General features: G+C 33.9%; 2 protein-coding genes and 1 pseudogene across 3 annotated transcripts in view; 1 reads left to right on the top strand and 2 right to left on the bottom strand.

Annotated features, from left to right (window-relative positions):
* Positions 1-11,003, top strand: part of DIS3 (DIS3 homolog, exosome endoribonuclease and 3'-5' exoribonuclease) — a 26,856-nt gene extending 15,853 nt beyond the window's left edge. For both annotated transcript variants that reach the window (XM_006913784.3, XM_015590897.2), the window contains exons 15-21: positions 1,597-1,683; positions 3,470-3,626; positions 4,878-5,101; positions 5,209-5,377; positions 5,507-5,665; positions 6,371-6,493; positions 7,137-11,003. In XM_006913784.3, coding sequence (XP_006913846.1) covers positions 1,597-1,683; positions 3,470-3,626; positions 4,878-5,101; positions 5,209-5,377; positions 5,507-5,665; positions 6,371-6,493; positions 7,137-7,220 — 1,003 coding nt within the window. In that variant the 3' untranslated portion in view covers positions 7,221-11,003. The remainder of the gene's footprint in view (positions 1-1,596; positions 1,684-3,469; positions 3,627-4,877; positions 5,102-5,208; positions 5,378-5,506; positions 5,666-6,370; positions 6,494-7,136) is intronic.
* Positions 10,119-27,554, bottom strand: part of BORA (bora, aurora kinase A activator) — a 22,044-nt gene continuing 4,608 nt past the window's right edge. Inside the window, exons 4-12 of the mRNA XM_006913783.3 lie at positions 26,026-26,071; positions 23,090-23,171; positions 20,158-20,223; positions 19,585-19,641; positions 18,989-19,215; positions 18,239-18,371; positions 15,112-15,719; positions 11,286-11,417; positions 10,119-10,419 (exon numbers count right to left, since the gene is read on the bottom strand). Coding sequence (XP_006913845.2) covers positions 10,354-10,419; positions 11,286-11,417; positions 15,112-15,719; positions 18,239-18,371; positions 18,989-19,215; positions 19,585-19,641; positions 20,158-20,223; positions 23,090-23,171; positions 26,026-26,071 — 1,417 coding nt within the window. The 3' untranslated portion in view covers positions 10,119-10,353. The remainder of the gene's footprint in view (positions 10,420-11,285; positions 11,418-15,111; positions 15,720-18,238; positions 18,372-18,988; positions 19,216-19,584; positions 19,642-20,157; positions 20,224-23,089; positions 23,172-26,025; positions 26,072-27,554) is intronic.
* Positions 18,022-18,140, bottom strand: LOC112481415 (annotated as a pseudogene).

Here is a 27,554-nt window from a genome sequence, read left to right as displayed (position 1 = left end):
AGTTCTATTGGACAGTGTTCTAGATAGCTGTGATGAGCCACCCCTATCTCTACTCACTCCTCCGTTTTTTGGGAAGTTTTCTAAGATCCTAAGTATGAAATTCAAAACTGTGTAAGGATAGTTGGGGTGCAGTAAATCCCAGTAAGACTGTTGCTTAAGCTTGTCATTTAGATGTAAGTAAGAGAGCTGTAGATTTTTTTTAAGGACACAAAATGTTATTCAGCAAATATTTGTTTATTGAAGGTTTACAATATGCTGGGCATCAGAAGAAAGGTTACATAAAGGTAATTTTTAGAAAATATGTTTTAAAAGCAAACAGTAAAACAAATTGAAATCTTATTCATTTTGGTGGTTTTAAAGTAAAACAGTTAGAAACTTGCATTGGTAACATCACTTCTCATAATTAGGATAGAAAAGATATTTTTCATCTTCAAAAACAGTCTTTAATCTTGTAAATAGAAGGTCATCTGTTAAAAGCTATCATTGAATCTTAGTCTCAGGGAGAATTGCGAAAACAATCAGTAAAAACAAAATGATATTTTTTGCCTTCATAAAGGTTATGTTCTGTCTTAGCTTAAATCATGTCTCTTTTAAAGAATAGACATAATTATGTTATGTAATGGTTAGTGTTCTATGAAGGAAAAATGATCATAATGTGATTCATATACCTTGCTTTTTAAGCCAAGACATATTAGTAAACACATGTTAGATCTGATGCAGAACCTTGTAAATACTGCATGGCAGGAAAGGATTATTTGTTGAGATTTCCTCTCTAGTATTCCTTTTGTAGCTCTTCTAATAAAAGTGAGTTAAGGAAGAAAAGGACTTGAATTTCAGTTAACTGGTCTCATCTCATTTTTTTTCTCCTATGATTGTACAAGGTTACCCAGCCTCATTAAAATTTACGTTTTAGGTTGATTTGTTCCTCCCCTGATGCAAGTAGCATCAAGGTATGATGAAACATTAGACTTCCCTTGCTTTGTGGGACTACTTTTCAAAGGAGAACTTGCCAAGTCATTAAACAAACCATGTATGTAAAGTACTTAGCATAATATGTTATCTGACACATAGCACTCAGATATTGATAGCTATCAGTATATGCAACATACTAATATTTATCAGTTTCTTCCATTGATTTCGTCTGTGTAGGAAATGATTTTGAAGTGTGTATCTTCTAATGTCACTGATCTACCTGTAGCGGTTTGCTTTTTGCCTCTCTCCATCATCTCTCACGTCAATATATGGTTTTCTGTGGTACATAAAATGCTGCCAGTATCTTTAATTGTAAAAGTGATTACAAACCCATGTAGCTTAGTAAAAACTCATATCTTGGGTACAAAAGATATTCAGACCCTCAGAAGAAGAACTTGTATTTTGTTGTGTTGCCATTGTGCTCTCTTGTTAAGTGCATTTTCGATCTATAAAATAAACTATCCACGGGAATAGAACATAAAACTTAGCAGATGGTCATAAAGCCTTCAGAAGAATAATCGTTACACACTTGCTGTAATCATTTTCTGTTTTAAAAGAATCACTTCCGGAATTATTTCTGTTATTGGCTCACTTGGGTAATTCACCTCTTTAATTTTTATTTAGGGCTTTGACTCTATCTTCTCCGGAAGTTCGGTTTCACATGGACAGTGAAACTCATGATCCTATAGATTTACAGACCAAGGAACTTAGGTATGTAATTTTTTTTGATGGGCAATAAGTAAGATTTTGATTTTAAATATAACATCTGCTTTGTTAGTAAACAAAACATTTATACCCCAAATGTCTCTTTCTGGCAGGGTTATAATTTATTTTTTTTTGACATGAATTGTATAGAAAAGTAAACATCTCACTTTTAAGTTTTTCTTACATAAAACTGGGATTAGTATAGTAGAAAAATTTCCAATTTGAATTGGTTTATCTCAAATTGGTGTGTGGTATATTAGAACTTGACTAGTAATAGTTACTGTAAGTAAAAGAAGATTGCTCTGATTAATTTCGTAAGTATTTTATGTAGAATGTACTGTGGTAGGATAAAGTAATAATCACAGGGCTTCAAAGCCAGACTGCCTAGGTTTAGATCCCACTTCTGCCTGCGTAACTCTAGACAGGTTTATTTGTGACTAATAAATAGTTCTTACGTCATAGAGTGTTGCGAAGAGTTTTCAGGTGATGTACTCAGCTATTGTTATTGTTTTATTGATTTAATTAAGATTTAGGAAGCGAGGAATTTTTGGTTAAATCAGAGTTAGGCCTCTTTTCCATGCATCTTATATAAGGTAATTTCGTAATTAAATTTGCATTTATACTTTTCTAGTTGATGATTGAGGATTAGAAATAAGAGCATACTCAAGTTTGTTAGTTAGGACCAGTGTGTACTTTATAGCATTAGAGCTAAAATTTAAAAAATATTTTAGTTGGGACTTCTGTGCAAATAAGTCTAATGTTATTAGGAACAATGAGCCTAACACTACAAGCTTTTTCGAGGAAAAAATTGAATCCAGCTTTACCAAAATGGAACATCACCCATTTCTTCCTACCAGTTAGAAAAAAACTTAGTTCTAAGAAGTTGTCTCTATAGTTTTAAAGGTATGCTAGGAGGCATTAATAATATTGTAAAAATTAACATGCTGTAGGAATCTTGTGAAATTAAAAGTTTTTAGATGGAAACAAATGAAAGATTAATGCATGTTCAGTGACTTGAGAGAAAGAAAGCACTGTGTAAACAGAAGGTAGATCATTTATTAAACTTAAGTTTTAAATGGACATAGATAACTATTTAGAATGAAAAACATCAGATTGGTTAAGAGTTTTGAAGTCAAGATATGTAGACTTGGATCCTGTTACTACTAATAACTGTGACCTTGAGCAGGAATAATGGTACACATGCTCAGTTTTCTCATCTGAAAAGCAGGGCGTATGTGTGTGTATGTGTATATATAAACACATACATACACTCCTATATAGCACAGCACAATGCCTGGTTCATAATAAGCACCCCAAGTAGCTGTTGGAGATACAGTGTCTTTATTTTGGTGATCTATTGGTGAAAGTTTTATTTATTAAACCAAAATTTGTATGAACTAAACTTTTAATTCTTAGTAAACTTTATTTCTATGGATATATAGTTAAATAAAAATATTTTTATTTGGACTCAGTAAAAGGAGGTAAAAATGTTTATGATTTAGATTTTATATATTACTAGAGTTAGTAAAACTTTTATTTTTTTAGTGTAATTTGTAGAGTCTCTAGCACAAGATTGACTCACATAGTAGATGTGTAATAAGAGATTGTTAACATAATAGCTGAGAAACAAGAGCCTTAAGTTATATATTCAAAATATACATGTGCACACACACATGAATGTTTACTTAAGAAATACTTTCACTGTCTTGTAGGTAGAAAAGTTAACCTGTGAATAAATACGGTATATAGATGTCAGATTCTCTTTTCTTATTTAATGATTTTTCATTGGCAGAGAAACAAATTCTATGGTGGAAGAATTTATGTTACTTGCCAATATCTCTGTTGCAAAAAAAATTCATGAAGAATTTTCTGAACATGCTCTGCTTCGAAAACATCCTGCTCCTCCTCCATCAAATTATGAAATTCTTGTTAAGGCAGCTAAATCCAAGGTAAAGCCCTGTAGTTTGAAATGGTATCTGTATTTGTGTTTTGACCTATTCATTGCTCTAAATAATAAATCTATATTCACATCTCTATAAAAGTTTTTTTGTCATTTGATGCAAAAATATGCCAGTAGTTCTCTTCCTTTTTATTACCGATATATATTTCACGTATAACATTGTGTAAATTTATGGTGTACAGCGATACATTTGTATAGACTTAAGTTATTTGCCATATCCTGGGCACATTAAGATCTTTTCATCTCTCTCTGCCTTTATACATATTCTTTATGCCTGTGTTCCTTCATGCCTCCTCTGAACTGCCCAACTTCAGAGATTTACAAATAATTTTTTTTCTCTTTATCTTCAACTCAGTTAAGCCCTCTTTATATCGTGTTCCTAAGAAGTAAGTCCATGTATTACCTACAGGGAAAAAAGGAAAATTATAGAAAGGGCACCATTTCCTCAGCCCCACATACCTCCCTGCCTCTGGGTAGTGGACTCATTTAGGCATAATTACCCTTACTCTTAAGGTGACTGGCTAAGGTGGAGGGAGTAGTTTTAGCGCTCAGGGCATTATTCTAACAGGATGGTGTTAGTTTCTGATGTTTCAGACCTTTATGGTGAGCTACCCCTGTCATATCTGTAAGAACCGAGTCAGCTTCTCTTTTGCTCCAATAGGGCTTATGCTATAAATTGGGGAATTTTCTCTTACTGTCTTATTTCTTCCTAAGACCTGGGTAGAGGAAGGAGGATTTAAGTATTTTTGCCTCATTTCCCCAAGCAGAATAAAGCAGCTAAGTTTGATGTATCACAGTATTGAGCTGTAGAGACCAGATACACTTTTATTTTGTCTCTGGCCTTTACTTCTACTCTGAATGGAATGAAAATACCTGCAGAGAAAATCTAGACAAGCTGGAAAGTATTCAAAGCTACTTTGATTTTTTTTTTTCTACTCTAACAAAAATTAGGCAAGCACACGTTGGACTTTGAGAGATAGCACCGCTGCCACCACTATCTTTTCTTCAGAATGCTGATGAGCTTAGTACCTTTCATTACATTCAGAAAGTGTTAAGTTCTAATGTTAGACAAAACAATCATTGCTTTTTATAATTTTAGTTTTCCTAGTTTAAAAGTAGAAGATAAGCACTATTGTCTGGTCAGCAATGACATGTTTGTTCAATCTGATCCATTATATTTTGAAGACATGATGGTACTGATTCTGAAATGTTTAAGTATCCCCGTATGATATTTTTGAAGTTGGCCATTTCTGTAGAAATTAAAACTGATACAGCCAAGTCTTTGGCTGACTCTTTGGACCGGGCCGATTGTCCTACTTTCCCATATCTAAACACTCTGTTAAGAATATTAGCCACTCGCTGCATGATGCAAGCTGTGTACTTCTGCTCTGGAATGGATAATGATTTTCATCACTACGGCTTAGCATCCCCAATATACACACATTTCACTTCACCCATCAGAAGGTACTTTTTTCCTTATGAAATGAAATAGAAAATAGTTAATTTTGAATTTTAAAAAGATATTTTAATGCTAACGTAGCATGATTCTCACTTCTCTCTTATATATCTAGATATGCGGACATCATTGTTCACCGGTTGTTGGCTGTGGCTATTGGGGCTGACTGTACTTACCCAGAGTTGACTGACAAACACAAACTTGCAGATTTATGTAAAAATCTCAATTTCCGGCACAAAATGGCTCAATATGCCCAACGTGCATCAGTGGCTTTTCACACCCAGGTACTTGCTTTCTGTCGATAATGTGAGGAGAGATGAAGTTTAGTTAATTTTTTATGTAATTTCTTTTCTTTTTGGATAATTTCAGAGTATTTAAGACAATTCATAATAAGGTTGTATGTTATTTTACAGTTATTTTTTAAAAGCAAAGGCATAGTAAGTGAAGAAGCCTACATCCTATTTGTAAGAAAGAACGCTATCGTGGTGTTGATTCCAAAGTACGGTTTAGAAGGCACAGTCTTTTTCGAAGAAAAGGACAAACCACAGCCACGGCTCACTTACGATGATGAGGTACAGTATTTCTGATGTTTTATTTGTGGCAGGGGGAGAGGCGCTTTTTCCTTGATAGGTTACAGATTGTACCTATAAAGGGTCAAATTGTTTTTTGTACCCTACAAAATTTAATTATGTCACCTAAGCTTGCCGTGTATTCAGTTTCTCACTTCAGCATATCTTTCCACATAAAAATATTGACCTTGATTTTTTTCTTTTATACCATGTAAAGTTTCCCCCCTAAGGAAAACTTGAATTACACTTTGCCCTAGGTAGAGGGACGGGCTAATGTAAAGGAATAAGTGGCTGCTTACAGCTCAAGGAAGGGAATTTTCCTATTTCCCGTGTCTCTTATTTGACACGCCCCCTACTTCCCTAACCTACTTCTTCCCTTTTAAGTGAACTATGAAGCAGTAAACTGCCTGCAGTACCTCTGCGCTCCTCTACTGGACCAATAATTTGCTAATTAATGGGGTCAAAATCCTGAAGTTCAATATATATTGGGACCATCTTAATGAAAGGAGAAAGTGTGCACAGAAATAGCTCATATTTATATGAGACAGATCAGTGGTTTTTGTTACATTGAACACCTAGATGTGCTTATTAAATATTGAAGTAATTTTTAAATTTAAGCTTTTAAGTTAATATGAAAGGTAAACTATGAAGAATTAAAGCTTTAAGTGTATGAAAGTAATGAAAAATAGTAAAATGTATTTTGTTTAGATACCTTCACTTAAAATAGAAGATACTGTGTTCCATATATTTGATAAAGTTAAAGTGAAAATCATGTTAGACTCAACTAATCTTCAGCATCAGAAAATCCGAATGTCCCTGGTAGAACCACAGGTAAGACCGAACTTACACTGTCTGTGTTGTAATGGACTATATTTTGTGAAAGATGGATATAGTCATAAGTTATTTCCATTTAATGATAGAGGGACTTCTGGAAGTAGTGTGGAGGACAGATATTGCAATATTAGTTCCTATTTTCTTACTGATTGCCCTAAGGCGTGGGATCTTAGCTACTTAGAATTCTTCTGAGGTCACTGGTACCAAAAGCAGAGCTCTTTGAGATCCTCCCTTTGGTCCTTTTTCACTTTTGTTTTGAAAGATGCACTTCTGAAGTTTAAGATAAAGTGTTTCACCTAGGACATTGGTTCTTAACCTTTGTTTTGCCCCAGCACAGCCTCTGATGCTGATAGTCACAGTGGCTTGGCTAATATAATTGGATGTGTTATAAACAGTTCTCAAATGACATGCTTCTCACCTATTGAGAATCATGTCTGCCTTTTACATTTTTTAACCACCCTTACTTTGTGTGTGAAATATATACTGTATGTGGAAAACCTTTTCTAACCCCATTTTCCCCATCTACTCCTACGTCCTTTTGAACATGGAAGTGTCAGTGGGGAAGGCGAAGGTGAGAATGAGATTTAGTCCGTATTTGTGGTTTTACTCACCTTATTTTTCTCCATTTGCATTATTTTAGATACCAGGAATAAGCATTCCTACTGATACTTCAAACATGGACATTAATGAACCAGAGAGCAAGAAGAAGAAGCTTGAAAAATAGCTATAGTCGACAAAAAAAAAAACTTCAAGGATTGGTTTCCTTCAGGGAAACAAGAAACTTGAGAGAACACTTCTAAATCTAAGAAATGTGTGAAATAGTTTGTTACTTTTAAGTACATTTTAATAATTTGAAAAATTTGCATTTTTATTGAACTGTTGACTGTGTCTATCCCATCATACTTCATTTCTGGATTGAACAGAACTATTTATGCAGAAAAATTCAAGTCAACATCCATTACTGAAATAGTGACAGGATAGTAAATTCAGGGATCTCTAAAAATCATTTAAAGGGTGCATTCATCTGCTTATTAAAGAGCAGATTAATTTTGTATAATTTATTTCATATTGATAGAAAAAATCTACCATTTTTCTATGGAGAAAAATAGAACATTTTTAGAAGCAAGGAACAATCTGTTGTTTCTAAATCTTGAAAGCTGTTTGGTATGGCAGTTTTTAGATTTCAAGACAGTGAAGTCAAGATGTCAGGGAGTTCCGTATTTAATTTCCTTTGCCACCTTTAATTTACCTTACATGTGTTGTTCTGTTAAAAACTCTCCGGCATTTTCTTAGTGATCCTTCAACAGCTGTGAATGTTTGGGAACTGAATGTTGTAGGAAGGCAAGATGTAGGATATTTTGATCTGACTGGAAAAATAGTTTTACCTGGTAATAAGTATGGTCATCATCCTTGACCTTCACCTCAAATATCTCCCCCAAAGTAAGGCATTAGGGTTCAAAGAATAGAGATGGATGCCACTTTAAATGTCACATCATGCTACTTGTAAAATAAAAAGTAGGTAAATTAATGGCTTTTAAACCACATATGTATCAATTATGTAAGAAAGGGGGGTTGTATAAGTACATATTGAAGGGAGCAGATTGAAGTATTAAAATTTGGTGTGCCAGTGACTACTTCCTCATTAACCACAAAGATGAATAATGATTAAATTGGCATTTTCAAGTATTTTGAGATAGTTACCTTAAAACATTTTATTTTACTTATTCAATTTCTAAAGTACCTACAGTGTACCAGGCTTATCCCAGTCAAGTCAACTATCTCTGCCTTAAAGGAGCTTGTGATACAATGAGAAGAGTGGTAAATATATCAGCAGGTATACTAAGTGCGAATCATTAGTGTGTACTTTTAGGCACTTAATAATTATTAAATGATTGTCCTTCCATTTTTCTGTTACTGAGGAAAACATCCATACATTGAGGCAGAAATTATTTTAGATGAAGGAAAATAGCTTTGAGTCATTTTGGGTCCATACAGTAATGGACTAACACGTGAATTAAGAGCAGGAGTCAGCAAGTCTGGAAAGGGCTAGCTAGACATTGGAGGCTCTGCCAGCTGTACAGTCTGTCACAGCCTCAGTACTCAACTGTTCTGCTCTTACAGTGTAAAACAGCTGTAGACAGTACGCAAACAAATGGGCATAGTGAGCTTCCAACAAAACCTTATTTATGGACACAGGAATTTAAATGTTACCAATTTCATGTGTCATAAAATACACTCATTTGATTTACACCACCTCCACCCCAACAAAAAACTTTGCCCACAGGCCAATTTGCAAGGAAAAGGGAGACTTTTTGGTGAAACAAGGCTGTGGCTGACCTTGTCTGTTTATCTTTGCAAGTTTGTTTTCTTGTGCCTCATTTATAAGGAAGGCCTAATTCAGGCATTAGTTCAAGATGACCAGAAACCTTATTTTCATGCTTTTAAGGCCTCTGCTTTGATAAATCTAAAATGCTTCTCTAGTGCAGGGTCTTATGCTAAGCAGCTTAGATTGAATATTTCACTTGAAAAGCTCCCTTGGGTTAGGATTACTGTCCCCATTTAACAGATGAGAAGATTGAGGATTTGTGGCTCAGATCGAGTAGTTAACAAAGCAGGTGTGTGAATCAATTATAGTCACTACTATGTTTCTTGACTTCTGCTATTAAAAAATAGCCAGGGAAGCTCCTACCCCAGGATCTAGAACTCTTCTTTATTTACAGTTGTCTTAAGTTAATATTGATTCCAAAGCCTCTGTGATTAAGGACTCAACTTCTTAACATAGTGTCTTTAACAGTAGACCTACTGGCTGGGAGAGGATGAACCAGGTACACAGTAAGGAACATTTTTTAGAGGTTAGCAGTAAGCTTACAGGTGCAAAAAAACAGTAAGGAAAAAATGGCAATAATAGTTATGTCTTTATTTCCTAGGGCTCCATGTGAATTATCACTTTATGAATTTTTAAAAGGTGATCTGTAAATACACATTCTCCAAAGATAAAGAATATCCCCACAAACTCATACCCATTCTACTCGCAACACGAATATAACTTTTAAAATAAATTAAGTCTGCCCAGCCGTCACTTCACAGTCTAAAGCCCTGTAGGAGCTCCCCTGTCCTATTTGTCTTATTTTTCTCCCTGGCCAAATCTGAGCTGGAAAAGATGTCTCACCCTAGGGATGGAGCTAAGATTCTGGGCATCCTGCATTTATCCCACTAATAAAAATGATACATAATATTAAGATGCTGTTAATACTACCTTTCTAGTATTTATACTTTTTAAAGTAGAACTAGGCCAGTTATTACTGGCCGTAAGAATATCTACACAGAAATGAATAAATAGTTTAAGAATGAATATTTTTGGAAGCCTACTTAACCTCCCCTCCTACCTCTTCAATTAAGTAAATTTGTTTTATATCTAAATCAAATTTACTTCTTTTACATAGGTTAGAAATTTAAATTCATTTATATAATCACATTTTTATGTAAAATAAAACAGTACTTCCACAGTTGCACATGCTCAGAACTCAATTCAGTGCTGTCAGTCAGGCTTACTAATTCGCAGTTCACCGACCCTGTAGGTAGGAGAAAAGTCATCACTCAAATTTTTTGTTAAACACATCACTCAAGGTAAGTACAAAAATATTTATTGATAAAAAATAAACTTGTACTTCAGCAACATGTTGACAGTTCCAGGAGCTTTTCTGTTGTTTCTACGTCCCTAAATTAAGCCCTTGATTCTTCACATTAAGGAGGGAAACAGCGAAGCATGTTAGGTGAAGCAGGTTTTCCCCAACTACGGTCCCGTAGGCGAGCTGCTGCTCAGCGGTAGGTAGTCTTTGGTTCTGAAAGAGGTAACTCTATAGACTGCTGCACTGAGGACGATTTGCTGTCTTCATCCAACACCTCTGTGTTGTATGGTCTTGCTATGAAAGAAGAAAATGCCTTATTTTCAACTTAAATAGACCATTCAAGAGTGCAACTATTGAGACTTTTTAAAACTTAAATGCAGATTCTAAAGGGACAGAGAAGATAGGGTTTTTTTCAAATCAATATTTTGTATCAGTAAGTACTTCCTGTACCTGAATATGCAGTTCACTTTTAAGTGGACAACTATAGTCCCACCTCATGACAAAATGGAGAGGGAAAATAAGTGGCCTCCATATGAATTAATATTTGGAGAGTTATATTTAGTAGTGCACTTGCTGATGTTTACTATGTTTATTAATAAATTGGCATATAAAAAATTCCAATTAGCGCCTAAATTTATGTTGGGTTTCTTGAAATAGGAACATACAGTTAAAACCATCCTATTTAGGTTCAGTAAATGTCTTCATCGACAGTATATATTTGTGTAAATATTCAGTATGTAAGGTTCATGTTATTCAGTATCCAAAATCTATAAAGGCTTTGGATTTTAAGAGCCTTTTGTGTGTGAATTTGATGTGTATTATAGTCTCTCAATTGTACTATTTTCCTCTCTAATAATAAAAGTTCTTTTTTATGTTTAGCGTTTAGACAATATTTGAGGCAAAAACCTCTGACTCTTCTCTCTGGTACCCCCAATACCTATTCCTCTTTAGTTTTAAGGAACTGATTTCAAGTACCAATTCTAAAGAAGGGCTAGCTCTCCCTCTCCAACCTCTTGTACTCAAAAACCACCTCCTGTTGTTTAATCACTTGAAGACGGGATGAGGCATAAACATGATAATAAAAACTTTAAGCAAAATGGAGAAAATAGACCCAAAAAAGTCTTATAACCTACAAATGTTATTAAACTGTTTTCCCATACCTTTGTATTAAAAACTTGACATTTATTCTCGACCTCCAAGGTTTGTGCATCACCCTCTCTGCAGTAACTTTCTGCCCCAACCGTATCCATAATATTGCTTCCACAATTCTGTGTGTTATAGCCACTATCCATCTGACGGGGATGAGAACAAAAATAAAATTAACCTAAGGATAACAATGCAAACTAATTCACTTATCCACAAAATTTGAGGAACTTTTTAAAGTAAACTTATTTAAAAATATAAAATATATACACATAAATAAGATTATAAATATAAAATGGAATATTCACAGCTGAACAATGTAATATTCACTGTTCATCATATTGAATGGAATTTAAAAAGTAATATATAACCCCCAAAAGGTAGTTTTATATAGAACCAGTTCTTAAAAGTAGTTATAAAATTCCTTCTAATATATCTTATAATTATTAGAATAAGTGAACTAGCCAATAAGAACATGCTTTCCAGTTACTTTGTTATACTTTGTAGATGAAAGTGAGGATTAACAATCAACTTTACCTTCCAACTCATTTACCAACCTTTAAATGGCTTGGTTATATTTCTAAATAAAATTTACCTAAAAGGCATGCTACCTTTAAGAGTATTCAAAATTATACACATTTTTTAAAAGCTGGGCTACATTATACTCATACCCATTGATTAAATAAAAAGCTTCAAAAATAATACCACATATAAATGGCTCTAGATTTAGGTCAACTATTCACTGAACTGAAATTATAGCATTCTAGGATACAGTTAATGCCCAAGAAAGCAAAAGAAGGATTCTAGCAAACTTCAGTTTTGGTACAAATAAGTAATGAGTGCCTAAAAAAGTGCCCGGCCCTCTATATGGCACTCTGTATAATGTCATTCTTAACTTTCTCCTCACTACAACCCTGCTAACTTCACAGAAGAGGAAGCTAAGGCTCAGAAGCGTTAACTTTCAAGGTCAAAACTAGGTGAAGAGCTGAGGCTCCAAAGCCCAGTCTACCACCCACACTGCATTTACCTGCACAATGCTGAACACCAAACACAAAATCTTAGAAAGATCCACTGCACCTAAGCCTTTTTCTGCGAATTAGGATCAGAGGAAGGGAAAGGTGTGTACTTTTGTTCCCAGCACAAAGCAGCCTAGAAAGTTCATTCTATCATAATCTTAAGAAAAATATTTCCAGTTTTCAGGAATGGATGGGTATTTGTTTACTTCCGAGAGTGGAGAGTCACGTTCCATTTAAATAAAACCGTATGATGTGTAAAAAAGAAATATTGCCATCCCAGGGGAAACTCTCTGTTCTGCTACTATTTGACAGCTATTTGGTCAAAATGTAATTATTGTTTCCAGAGACTCTGCCAATTACTCTTTTATTATTCACCGGTGCCAAACAACTGGCTTCTATAACTCAAATACATAATATATCAAGGGAAAAGTTAATAGTACAGTATAGGGAGTAAGACACACAGGAGTTTGTACCCTTCTGTAGGAAGAGAAGGATCAATGGGCACCCCGTGAGATGGTGGCTGACCCCACTGGCTATCACCAGACCCCTCTAATATTGATGCCTGCTATGGACCAACCAGACAACACAGGTCATCTTACTCCCCACAGGTAGAAATGTACAGCTGAGGATGAGGTGATTTTCCAGAAGTTAGAAAAGAGCCAAGAAATGAAGGCCTTGAGCTTACAGATCATAAGTGCCCAGCACAATTAATGAAATGAAACTTACACCAAAGTACCATTGGACAAAGGGCACTGTGGACAAAGAAAAGATCCTATACTCCAGGAAGCGGGTAAAAAGAGATCATTTACAAAAGATTAAGTTTTAAAATGGTTTCAGATCTCTCACCAGCAATACTGAATAGAATCAATGAAACCATGCCTTCAAAGTCTGAAGACAATTGTTCCCAAATTCTCAAATGTGAAAGAATAAAGAACACACGATTAGACATGAAGTATCTTGAAAAATGTTCTAACTCAGAAAGCTGTGAGAAAATATGATCCAGTAAAGAAAGAAATAAACCAGGAAAGAGAAGAATGGGATACAGAGAACAATACAGAACAATACAGGTTAAGGGAATCCACAGTAAAGCAAGTCACAAGGCCCTGAGAAAATATGGCTGTCTCTGTTTGAAAGCTACCTCTGTGGTAGGAAAATAAGAATGTATGAATACATTTTTAAACAACAAATGGTCTTCAAAAGGTAGGCGTTATTATGATACAACCCAAAGGGTAAAATTGAAACTGATTGGTAGTTGTCACAGACAGACCATACTTTAGTTCAATGTAAGGAAGAGGCTTGTAATGGTAAGAGAAGTCCCAAAATGTACTGGAATATCCATCCCTGCAGGTACTGAAGTAGAGATAGAGTGGATGACAATTTAATAGTGATATAGGCTTCCAATGGGTAGTTGGATGATTTAGGTGTATTTCAATGAAAGTATTTTATAATTCTTCTACAGATGCTCTGAAAAAAGTAGTAAGAAAAAGGGAAAGAAAAAGTTTACTATACCTTTAAAGCTAAGTTTGTATGTGCTTTTTCACTTAGGAACTAAATTTAGAAGCTAAAATAGGTAAAAGTGATTCGTGTGTGTGTGTGTGTGTGTGTGTGTGTGTGTGTGTGTGTGTGTGTACATCCAGAGAGAGAGAGAGAGAGAGAGAGAGAGAGAGAGAGAGAGAGAGAGAGAGAGAACACAATGATCCTAGAAGTCAGGATAAGATTATATTTAATTTTGAGTCAATTAGAATCACTCCATGAGTTTAAAATGGATAAAACTAAAGTATTTTAGGGTTGTTGTGAGAATTAAATGAAAATATATATAGTATATACATATATAGTAGTTAGAAGAGTGCCTGGCACAATGAAACACCATCTAAGTATTGGCTATTACTATGAGTCAGTATAAACTTGGACTAAAGAACATGGACTCTAAAGCTAGACTGCCAGGATTCAAATTTTGGCTCCACCACTTACTAGCTAAATATAGGCAATTTACTTCACCTTTCTGACCTTCAGTTTCCTCATCTGTAAAATGGGGATAATAGTACACATACACCTATTTCACAGGATTGTTGTGAAGATTAAACAAATTAACACAGAGTACTCAGAATAACTCCTGGCATATAGGTAGAGCTAAATGAACATTATATATTTTTACTATGAAATGGCAGGTAAGGATTGCATTCTGAATATTTTAAATTTCTTTCAAAATTCTCAGCTCAAAGAATATGTCAATGAATTAAACAAATGTCTTCCTGAAAGGGAGTGCTGGCTATGAAGTAGTTCTGTCAAATGAATCATGCTTTCCTCTTGCCAGATATTGCAAATTAGGAATGTTTAAATACATGAAAAATGTCGGTTATAAAATCATATTTTTTTAAAGTACAAAAAAATACATAAAAGTGCTCTAAACTCAGTTGTTCTCCCTAAATCATATAAAGGAAAAAACAAAATTACTGTACTTTTAGAATACATAAACTATACCAGAAATTAAATTCCTTAAGCACTAACTCCACATGAAAGACAGGAATCCTGAGAAGGTACCTGACTCTAGCAGTAGGTAGAACCAGAGCAGCTTGATTTCTTTTCTGCTCTCATCTTCTCCTACTCCAAATAATTATCAGTTAATGTGAATATTAAATATGCATTGAGTCCAAATTACAAGAAACTAAACTGCTTGATATTGCCTAGTATTGATTGATATTAAAAATACATATAATACAATAGTCCTCACATTTAATGCATTTTCTCTTACCATAATCTTGGATAAGAAAGGATAAAGAACATCAAGGGAGCAAGTAAAGGATGACAGAATATTAAAATACTTTACCTGATTGTTACTGCTTTCACAAGGAATGACACTGCTTTCTGCAAGAGGTGACATGCACATTTGAGAGTTTTCCATACTGAAAGCAATCCCACTCACAGAATCGGTCACGGGTAAACTCCCATTATCAATCGGCTCCTTAATCCATGTGTTCTCATCTGCTATCTCTACAGGATCAACCATATCCACAGTGTTATTTTCCCTCTCACTTTCCACATCCTGCAGCAGTGCTAGGTCTTTTGCAGAAGCACTGGACTGAGTCTGTGTAACAGACATGGCAGTCACTACTAAATGTGTGCCATGTGGAGAAGCGTCACTACCCAGCTGCCTCTGAGGGACTCCAGTAGTGTCCATGGCGGATGATAAGGCATCTCTGGAAAACATATTTGCTTTATCTTCTTCATCTTCACTGTGAGCCTCAAGAGTAAAAGGTATCCGAATCAGTGAGGTCCGATACTGAGTACCGCCTCTACACATCTCAAGTCTCATAGGAGACCAGTTTTTAATTGGTGAGCAGCCATCTATGTAAGGACTTCTGATACACGGATTAGTAATTCCATTAGAATTTATTCCAGACGAAACATCAGAAGGCAAAGTAAACTTCTTTTGTTCTAAAAGATGGAAAGGAAAAATTACATCGTAAAACACAAAAATGGATAAGCCATCAATAAATGGTAATCATATTTCATGACAGAAAAAAATGAATTTCTATAATAGTTATGCTGTTTACTGAAGTAAAATTTTAGTGTTAAAAACAATAGTACAAATGAATGTGTCTCAAAAAGATGAAGCTCTTAAAAAAATAATTCCTCTGGTACTTTCCCTTGTTAATTAAACAAAATACTCCCTGAGAATTATTTCTTCACAAGCACATTGCTACTATAACAATATTGTTCATATACAAAGAAGAAACTGGACAAATCAGCTGACAGCTACAAATTAATAGCTATAACCGGATAAATGAAATACTGTAGCCCCTACCCTTATCCACAGTTTTACTTTCTGCTGTTTTAGTTACCCACAGTCAACTACAGTCCAAAAACATTAAATGGAAAATTCCAGAAATAAACAATTCACAAGTTTTAAATTTCTTGCCGTTCTGAGCAGCATTATGATATCTCATGCTGTTCTGCTCTGTCACACCCAGGACATGAACCATTCCTTTGTCCGGCGTGTCCACTCCGTATAGCTTACCTGCCCATTAGTCACTTAGCAGTTGTCTCAGTTATGAGTGAGAGCACATTCACATAACTTTTACTAGTGTATTTGTTACAATTGTTCTATTTTATTATTGTTGTTGTTAATCTCTTACTGTGCTTAATTTGTAAATCAAACTTTATCATAGGTATGTACGTATGTATAGAAAAATATAGTATATAGGGTTTAGTACTACCCACAGTTTCAGACATCCACTGGGGTCTTGGAGCATATCCCTGCAGATAAGGGGGACTGCTTATGTAAAAATCTGTGTTTATGCAAAATGCAATAAGCAACATTAACAGGCAAACAAAAAACTGTAAAGTAATATTTGCAATAATAAAGAGCTTAACAATGATAATCAAAATGAGAAAAATGCTTTAAAACTTAATAGTTTTTATAACTTCATTGGCTTAAACAAAAGGTTTTAAAAAGATGGGTAAAAGCACAGAAACAATCCTTCCAATGGTAAATAAATACATAAAGTGTATTCAGCTATACAAACAATAAAAAATATGGAAGTTAAAGCAATGAGAGACCATTTGTTTAACAAAACATTGAAGTCTGAACTAATAATCCCCCACTCTAAAATAACCAATAAACATTCAGAAAGAATTCAACATCATAATAATCAGATACAAAAATTAAAGCAGTAAGGGAATCTTTTTTTATAATTTACTAAATTAAGAAAATGCAAAAAGAATGATAACACCAGTGTTTCTGGGTTGGGAGAAACTCACTTTCCTATATATTACTGATGAAAATTTCAATTGTTGCAACCTTTTATGAAGAAAATTTGATAAAATTCATCAAGCCTTAAAAACATTCACCGCTTTTGACCAAATCCACTTCTGGGAATTTAACCAAGGATATAAATACATACAACACAATGTACACACAGATATAATCATTAGATATGTGATTTAAAAAATTAGAAACAATTTAAACGTTTATCAATGGTTGATAGCAAATGATATATCCATGTAATGAAATAACACGTACTGATTCAAAATCATGGTTTCAAACAATAAATGACTTGAACGACCTATGAAAATACTCCTAATAAAATGCTTTGTAAAAAAGCAGGATATATAACTGTGTGTGTATGTGTGTATCTCTTCATGTGGATGAGACACACACACACACACACACACACACACACACACACACACACAAATACCATTTTCAGTTTTCCAATTTTCTCAAGTATGAATAGTTTTTATTATGTAATTTTCAAAAAGTGCTATAATTTTCAGAGACTGACATATTGCAAAGAGAAATACATAAATTTCAACACACTCTATTTGCTTTAAAAATCTTACTCAAATACATATTTACAAAGTACGAATATCCAATTAACAAAGTGTGAACCTCTAGGTCAGAAGCAAAAAAAAAAAAAAAAAAGGATACTAAAACCAACTTATCTCTAAAATTGAAATCTCTCTTTGATTCTGTTTATAAGCATGTTTGACATAATATATTGCTGATCAAATTACCTGTATTTAACTTTGCCAAGAATTTCAGTTTTTGAAGGTAAACTGTTCCTTTTTTAAAAAAAAAAAAAAAAAAAAGTTTCTAAATTTTAAAAGGTTAGTGGTCATAGAGCTCTATAGTTATTTTATTTTTTTATTTTTTTTTTTTTTGAGGCAACCCTTGGTTGACCTCACAGATTGCAAGGACCTTGTCAGCTTACAATTGCTTATTTTTTATTTTTTACGCCTACAGCACCTGGTCTTCCTAGGTGGTCTCCCATCCAAGTACTAACCAGACCCAACCCTGCTTCGCTTCTGCGATCAGACGGGATTGGGCTTGTTCAGGGTGGTATGGCCATAGATTAGAGCTCTATCGTTAGAACAAGCTAAAAAGAAGCCTCTTTGGTAACAAATATTGATGCTGTAAAAATTTAAATTAGGTATTTTGTTATGAGACATACCTGAGAGTGGTGTCTTTCCTATTTGAAAAGCAACTGGTGAGAAAGTGGGTGAAGAAATAGGTGAAGGGCTGGTTATACTTCCCAAACTGTATTTTTTTGCGCTGCCCTGAATAGGGCTAGAAGAAAACTGCCCCTATGATAAAAATAATAAATAAATATGTAAATAAATAAATAAATAAATAATAGAGTGATACAGTTCTCTTCCACAACTCTGTTATTCCATATGCTATTTATCTTTATCTTCAAAACACATTTATAAAGTTGATCATATGAACTCTGGTCATTCTTCAAAGGAAAGATGCTAAAAGTCAAGACATCTTATAACAAGGACAGCTATGATTACTACAAAATTTTTGAAACAGAATACACTAGTCAAAACAAAGTATAAATGCACTGTGTTTAAACAAACCATTATATTTCATATTAAGCAGCTGTTTATGAAAAGTTTTAAATTAAATTACTCCATTAATGCCAATCCAGTTGTGTTATACTAAAAAAACTATATAATTCAGTAAATAATTTTCACTGAAACTCCTTGAGATACATGACAAATTTGGTTATCCTGCATACTTCTAAATGCAAAATTGGACAGACCAAAAACATTCTTGACTAATGATAAAATGTACACTGATTTAATCCTCATGAAATATAAAAGTCAGAAGGCAACTATTTCTCTTGAGTGTAATATAAGCATCAAGGTCTAAGTACATCCACAGCAAACTAACCAGCCACTTTTAATATACTTCTTACCGAACTTGGTGTCTGCACAGGGCTCCTACACCGTACAGGAGATAAATCTATTGAATAAAAAACCTCAAGTGATGCTTGAGCACCAGTGCGAGGACTTTTGGGAGAAGCTGGAGGTAAGGAGTCAGAGATACTTCCGTTGCCATCTAAAAATAGCTTTCTTCGGAGGGATGAAGAACTGAGGTTGCCAGGAGATTGATCTGCAAATTCATCAGCTCTAAAATAGTCACCTACATTTAAAGTTAACAAAATAGAAGGCAAAGCTAGTCATTTTGAAGAATAATTATACTTCAGTTATCTGATTTTTAAAAAACCACCATGCACAATCTGTCTGAATTGTTTTCAAAAAAGAGGCCAGTGTTTAATGGTGTATGTGATATTTGAAGTCCGAAATTATTCTTTTTGACTGCTTCATTATTAGTATAGGTGATACCAATAAGATGTGACCATAAGTAGTTTACATCTATAGTAAAGTTCATTATGATAATTTCAGGATGGTTTCATTTCTTTAGAAAGAGGCATTACCACATATTTCCATTTACAAAAAGCCATCAAAACAAAACCTTTTGTTTAAATTATTAAAGATAAATGCAACTTACCTAATATATTCTCTAAATTAAAATCTACAGGAAGAGACAGCAATGTCTGACAAGCAGCTAGAAGCAAGCAGATAAAAAAATACAAACATGGATTAAATCAATGCAAGCAAATTACATGCAATTTAGCATGTGCTTCCCAAACACCTCCCCATGAGGTTCCAGTGAAGCTGAATTATTTCATTTATGCATTCCACTACATAATATGTCACCTTCCTACAAATGGTTTCCCACACTTTCCAGCACTGATGTAAACTCCTGGTGTTTCTGCTGGCACTTGGATCAAAAAATAAGCCAGTCTATATTTGGGGATAGATTGCCTAATATTAACAAATTCTCAAAAAAATGTTTTCCAAATCCAGAAATCAACCTCTATGCTTTGACTAAGAAAACAACACAACACTGCTATTTCTAAAACATGACTGGATGTATGTAATTGTTTTTAAAAGTCAGGTCTAATACATTCATAAAAAATAATTTCAATTCCAGAGTAAAGTGTTATCACACGAACTGAATTTAAAATTAAACATAGCTTATTGTGGAACATACCCCTTTCCAGATTATATTCATACTCACCATTGCTTTTCTCAGAATAGATGGTCAGCTTTCTTCCAACTGGAGATTCATTACTTACATTAATACCTGTTAAAACATTTTAAATGAAAATCTTACATTTTATATTCTTCATTTACTTTATGGTAACTTTTCCAGAGTTAAAAAACAAACAAACAAACAAAAAAACTGAACAAAGTGGAAACTTTTATTTTACATTTAAAAAATAAATGAAAAAAAAAGTCTGTACATGTAAGTATATGTTGGCAAATTTCTGTTATGTTTATTTAATTATTTTTTTAAATTTTGAAGTAGCACAAAGATAAAACTTGAAAGATTACTACTGTATAGCAGACAAGGAGGCACCAAGTAATACTTTTTAAGGAAAGTATGGTTGCTCTCCATGTTGTAAACCTTAAAAGGTTAAGATGCATGTTAGCCATCCTCAGTGTCCTTAACAGATCCTCTGTCACTTAATATTTTTGAAAAATGGGTTTAAATTGTCTGAATTAAAACACCAGATGATCTTGACAAAACCTAAAATTTGGTAAATAAAACCATGCTGTTTTTTTCATAGCAAGAGTTAAAAATATAGCTGCAAATAATTTTATTAAAAATTGAAAGTTAATGACTAAATATTAAGGTTCATAACTTGAAAGTCACAAGATAAAACAACTAAAACATACAATGACAAAAATGATTAACATAAGCAAAATTAAAAGAAGGCAAAAGTAAGGAGACTTTTTAAAATAACAGAATAAAGACCAGTAATCTAATAAACTTAATAAATAAATGGATGAATGACTGGGTTAAGTGGGTGGGGTGGGTGAATGAGTTAAAGTCTTTTATTAAATACTATCAGAATGGGTAAGAAAAGAAATCAAATTCTAGATTCAAATGCCTTCTTTGCTGTAGGCAGCACGACCTACTATAAGGCAAATGTAATCAACACACTCTGAGGCTAAAATGTCCCTAGGTCTTTAGGCTACATAGAGTCCAAACACCTTAAACATGAAATGTTAATAGTGTGACTAGGTATCTAAATGTTTAATTTAAATTTATTTAATTTTAAAAAGTCACATTTGGTTAGTGGCTACCATATGTCAAGAATTGTGAAAGGTCTGAGATTTTACCCACTTGCAAGCTGACAAGTTAGTGGTGTCAACATTCCATGGATGCTGGTTGAAGACATAAGACTCCTGAGTCAAAGACAAAGGACTTCACTACTCCTAGCACAAGAAGCGAGAGCTCCATGTTCACATCGGTTTCCTTTGCCCCTAAGCTCCAAGGAAGTGACATAGAACAGCCCAGGTGGATGTGGCTCACGCAGTAGGTTTTCAGCACAGCTCAAGAACCCTGAGCTTAGGAAATCCCATTCTTTTACAGTAAGCTGCAAGCAAACTTGCTCCAGAGGAAGACACAAAACCCTCTCTGCTCTGGAGGGACACATTAGCTTTATCTTCTAAGGATGTCCACAAATATCCTTGAAAAGATAGTTTGGAAAAAAAAGGCAATGTGAGCCACTCCTCACTTGACGTGCAGTAATTCGAGACCATGGAGAATTCTCCTAACACCAGACTAGACAGCACAGTCCTGGAGCCCACCCTATCAACTGCTGCACTCTTGTCATCATGGGCTGGACTAGTTTATCAAAGAGGCTGTCGTATTTTTAGCATTTTCCTGATCCCGTACCACTGTAACTGAAATAAGATATTTGGTATATGAAATTATTTTATAAAAAAGATCACATAAGAAGGTTGATTCATCTGTTCAAAAATCAAAAATTAAAGAATTTGGGAGAAAAACTAGCATCTAAGAAAATGTCACCTTGGATATAGAATTTTAGAGCTGGAAGGGATGTTAAGACACCATGCAGTTCAACTCCTTTATTTTACAAATAAAAAACTGAAGTCTAAGGAGATTGAATAATTTGATCGAGTACCCTTTCTGGTTTATAATAGCAGGAGGTCTGCAACCCAGGTCTGCATCCACTACTGCACGCTACTTTAGGTTGAAAAGGCTAAGAATACAGAATCTGAACTGAGAATGCCTAGTTTTGACTCCATGTTTTACCACTTTTGTCATCTCTGTAATCCTGAGCAAGGGCTTTAACCTTTCTAAAATGAGGTTTTCTCACCTATAAAATGGGGCCAATAATAGCACCTACCTCATACGAGCTGTTTTAAGGAATTACTGAAAGCACTTAGCACTGTCCTGGAGCATGTTGAGTACTCAATCCATTTACCTATTATTGTTATGGTTTTTTATTTTTGGATAAAGAATGGAACAAATATTCTCTTATATTGAGAGCATAATTAATGTATGCTACACAGAAGAGTGGGTAATTCCACTGAAATGAGGGATGCATATATACAAGTGATATTTGAACATTGCTCACAACCCAAAGGACAGTAAGAGCAAATATAAGGTAACCACTTCCTGGAGGTAGAAAAATACTTTAAAGATTATTGGCTTGTCCTTCGATTTCCTTATTAATTTTGCAGATAATCAGCTGTATTACTGTCCTAGAAATCAAGTGTCCTTCCTCTACCTTTATAAGAAATCAGCAAATTAGCAAAAACAAAGCAATTTAAGAATTTCATTTAAAAAATTAACCTTCAATATCACTGCAAAAATCATTAACAACTCAGTTCTATATTCAATACTATTTCTGCAACTATGGGTGCTCTATAACCACCATTTATAAATGCTATTCACAATGTTCATGAAGAAAAAGTTAAATTCAGAATAGAATGGCCAAAAAAAATGAATTCAGTACACTGTAGTCAAATTTTGAATCCTAACCTTTAAATAGTTAACTCTCTAGTACCCAGAAATTTCATTTATATCAACACCTTTACCAAAGCACATAAACTGACACCTCACTATATGTTGTTTTACATTCACTGATTTATAATTTTCTGACTTTTATTCAGATGATCTTTTGTATACTCACATTTACTGGAATGATACTCTGAAAGCTGTTTCCCTTCATGATCAGTCCAAGGAGAGGGCACAATGACATCCTTAGTGAAAAACTAGGAAAATTAAAGTCATACAATTAGGTATAAACTCCCCCCAAAATATGAAAAGGTACCTGTTATTTTCAAATAACCATCAAACATGTTATATACTAACTTTATAGGTTTAAAAAGTTTAATACTTAAAAGCACAAATGACCAAAGGTGAAATGGAAGAAATTTAAAGTACATGTAAAAAGAAATCAACCAACCACTCCAATGTGAAAGCTGCATATTAAGCTAAGGGCATTAACCTAGAGAAAATATTTTTACTTTTCCCCAATTTTTTTTTGGGGGGGGGGCACGTGGCACTGAGGGATGACAAAAGGGAGCACAAAGAGGGAAGGAATAAATAGAGATACATATACACAAGTAAGCCAGTATGAACAGGGGCTAGAGCTGGCTTGTATTGGGCCTCAAGATCTAACTATTAAGTTTTCAGGAATTTGGGGCAAAGCCAATATGAAAAATAAAATTATATACAACTTATAATTAAATAAATTTAAAAAATACTCAAAATCATCCCTTGTTAGTTATTTTACTACATTTACCAATATCTATGCTATTGAGGTTAATTACATCTTTTGTATCTTATGGTGGAACTCCTACATATAATAATGTACCACTACACTTCTTTTCCTATTTAGTTATGCCATTTTAGAAACTTGAAATTGCCCCCGGCTGGAATATTTACATCATGGATAGCAGCAAGCACTAAAACTCATACTCTCCCCACAATCAGAGGGCCAGCTTTTAAACATTTACTAGCACACCACTGGCAGTATAATCAAATGGAGATAGAGCATTTGGATATTGTTTTTCCTCTTTTATTCTAGATATAAGATTAAGCCTAAATCAGCCTTCTTCCCTTCTCTTTACATGTTTTGGGGGCAATTAAAAACATTTTTAAAAAATATTTTGCTATACCTATAACAAAGAACTCATTTCCTTGACTAAACTACAAATGAATGCATGAGGAAAGATGTAAAAAAATAGGGAGTGGAGCAGAGATTACGATATAGACAATTCCCAGAAAAAAATATAAAGGACCCATAAACTTATGAAGCCATGTATAAGTTCATTCAAAATGAAAGACACACAAATCCAAATAACGAGATAAACTCTTAAGATAATAAGAGTAGCACAAATTAAGAAGTTTGTTAATAACCATTATTGCAGATATGAGAAAACATTAAGTATCATAACGTAGTCAAGGGTAAAAATTGGTACATCCTTTTGGGAGGACAAGATGGCAAAATTTGCCAAAACTGAAATCACAAAGCCTCTGATTTAGCAAGTCCATTTTAATTACAAAAAGATATCTGTACAAGTGTGTTCACTGAAGCATTATTTGTGATAGAAGAAGACTGAACACAACCTAAACATCGATCAATAGCAGCTGGGTTAGATTATGATACAGTCAGACAATGAAATAGTATGGTATTGCTAATAATCAGTATGTGCTAATAATAAAAAAATCTAAGAAAAATTATTAAGCAAAAAAAAAAAAAGATGCAAAATAGTATAAGAATGATAACCTATTCGAGTAAAATATTTAAAGGACACAAGCTATTACACACATAAAATTAATCTGAAAGTATAAATGTTACAGTAGTTACTTTAAAGAAGTGGGATGGAGGAACAGAGACTCCTCATTTTCATTTGATATTTTTTCTTTGCAGTTTGAACTTTTTTTTGTTTTTATTATGTGCATGTATTTATTTTATTTTCAGATGTTTTATATACACACACATATATATATACACACACACACACACACACATAAAAATTTGTTTCTGATACATTGACTCTAATCTTCACGCTGACATCATTTTCTTAAGTTTTCTGCTAAACTTCCCTTTAATGTTGAGGATTCTAAAGAGAAAGCATATTTTCCAAAATGTTAGGAAATGGAAAACATTCTGAGACTATTTATTCAACTAGGGAGGAATCAAGTGATTGGATTAGAATGAAAACTTTAAATTACTAGGTAGACTAAGAAGTAGACAATGTTTACAGTAAAACATATGAAACTATTTTTGAAGAAATAGGCTGTATCTGAAATACCAGATGACAACACTGACACCAAAAAACAAGTGCAGGAGGGGCCCGAGCATTGCCTGATCTCAGAACATGCCATAGCTGAAGTCTTTTGAGGTGCAGAAGAAACAAGTATTACTAAGGAATACAGGTGGGTAGAGGGGGCTAGTGAAGCAAAAAAGAAAATAAGAAATGTTGCCATGATGTAAAGAGTTTCTGAGGAAATAACTACATAACCCTTCCTGGCACTCTAAGAATTAAGCAAACAAAGAAGCAAATGTGAAAAACTTAGTTCGTTATTTTTATTTTTAAAAATATCCTATATACTTTTTCTCTGTATCCATAAAACAATTTAGTTCACGATACAGTTTTAAAAATCTGAAGTATTAACAACAACAACACCATTACCAATGCCAATCTAGATTTTCAAGATCTGAAAATATTCAACTTCCTTTACATAAACTCCAACCTGAAACAGTTGTGCTAACTGATAATCTGAAGACAAAAGAAAGACAAACTGTGGTAGACCTTGAGAATGAGAAGATGAATGAAACACAATATCCAGAAAAGAGTTCAGTCTAGCATGGAAAAGCACTAAATCGATCATTACAATAATAGTATATAAGTAAGTACTACAAGAGGTGCCAAACTAGCTGAGACATTGGTCTTATGGGAGCAGAAGGGCTCTCATACAGCTGGGGACGGGCAGGCTGGTGAGAAGCTAGAACAGTAAAGGATTTGAAGGAGGTCCTCCTAAAAGAGGTGACATGCATGCGGAATTGAAGGAATTGACGCTTAACTGGTTTAATGATCAGTAACAGTTTTAAGTTACCTCTTCAATGGCTTTTTGTCTTTTGTCTTCCGCATCTTTATCTATTCTATACAAAGATAAAGAAGAAAAATAACCATGCCATTACTTCAGCTGATTGAACATTTAAAATCACCTTTCAAAGAAATCATTTCTTTCTGTTGAAAACTGGCAAATGTTAAACTCATTTTAAAAGAAAAATTGGAATTTTATCACATTTAGCTAATGATAGTATTTAGATATTCAGTATTGTGCTTTTAGGCATAACTCCCTCTTTTCCATTCATATTTTGAATGGGATATTTTCTTTTCAAAAGCTTATACTGACATAATTTAAAAAGTACTATTAACAACATAAAGTATTTGAATAAACTTTATCCTTTAATTATAGTAATTAAGAAGTATTTCGCTCCTCAGAAATTTAAAAATTGTCCAAACTCATTTTCTTCAATTATAGCAAGTTTATCATAGTTGTAATTTTATAATCAGCTTACTCTGAAATAGAAGAAATTATCATCCTTAGACAGCTGAATAGGCAAAATTAATTATAAAATAAATTATTAATGATATAAAATTATGTCCAAATAAATTTTTCACTTGGATACAATATGCAATTACAAGAACACAAATTTATCAGCTGTAAGATTTAATATAAAATGTCGGGTCTCAAGCACAAGGCATATACTTGCCAAGGACTCAGCAGTTAGCCTTGTAAGACCACTTCTTTAATCTGCTCCAGAAAAGAGTATTTGCTTTCCATTAATAAATTGGTAAGATACTTTTTTCTTTCAAAATTTTTTCATATGTTTACCTGTTTGTAGCTTAACTAAACTTTATATAATTAAGGACAAATTTCAGAAACTAAAATCAAGTGGATTTTTCAAATAAAGGAATTCTGAGAAAGACTACAATGATAATCCCCATATCTCAGCTTAATCCCCATACAACAGCCATTTTGAGGATAACTCAGTTTTCTTCATCTCTCATGGACATAACTAAGTCAAAATGACAGTGCATAAGAATAGCTTATAGTAGTAGTAAGCTCTGACCTAGCATTACTTCATTCAAACACCTTTTGCTACTTCATCAGAGGGGCTTTAAGGACCCAAAATATTCAGAGGATTGCTGGAAGCACTGAAAATTGGTTTGGCTAAATACCGTAGGGCCAGATCCTGGATGGTTCTAAGAAGTCATATAGGGTACCGTACCTTGACCAGTATGTCATGAACACTGGAATGATGTATATAGATTACATGTATGCCTTGAATGGATCCTAGGAGGTGGGGCGGGGTTCAGGACTGTGTACTTCCTGTACGGTAGACTCATTTGCTTACACCACTATGCCTTACAGTTATTTTTTATTTGTAGAATGGCATGAAAAAGGTGGGAAGCACTGAAATCAGGAACTTGGGTTAGGTAGGAAGAGACACTGAAAGCCAAGTGCTAATTGTTAAGAATGAAACAACCTGTTTTAAAATTATACTCACTATCCCTGGTAGAAGGCATAACTATTCGTTGAATTACATTAGTAAATTAAATTCAAAGGATCTTTCC

The sequence above is a fragment of the Pteropus alecto genome, unplaced genomic scaffold (assembly GCF_000325575.1).
Source record: "Pteropus alecto unplaced genomic scaffold, ASM32557v1 scaffold72, whole genome shotgun sequence".
NCBI lineage: Eukaryota > Metazoa > Chordata > Mammalia > Chiroptera > Pteropodidae > Pteropus > Pteropus alecto.
This window is presented reverse-complemented; position numbering and strand designations above follow the sequence as displayed.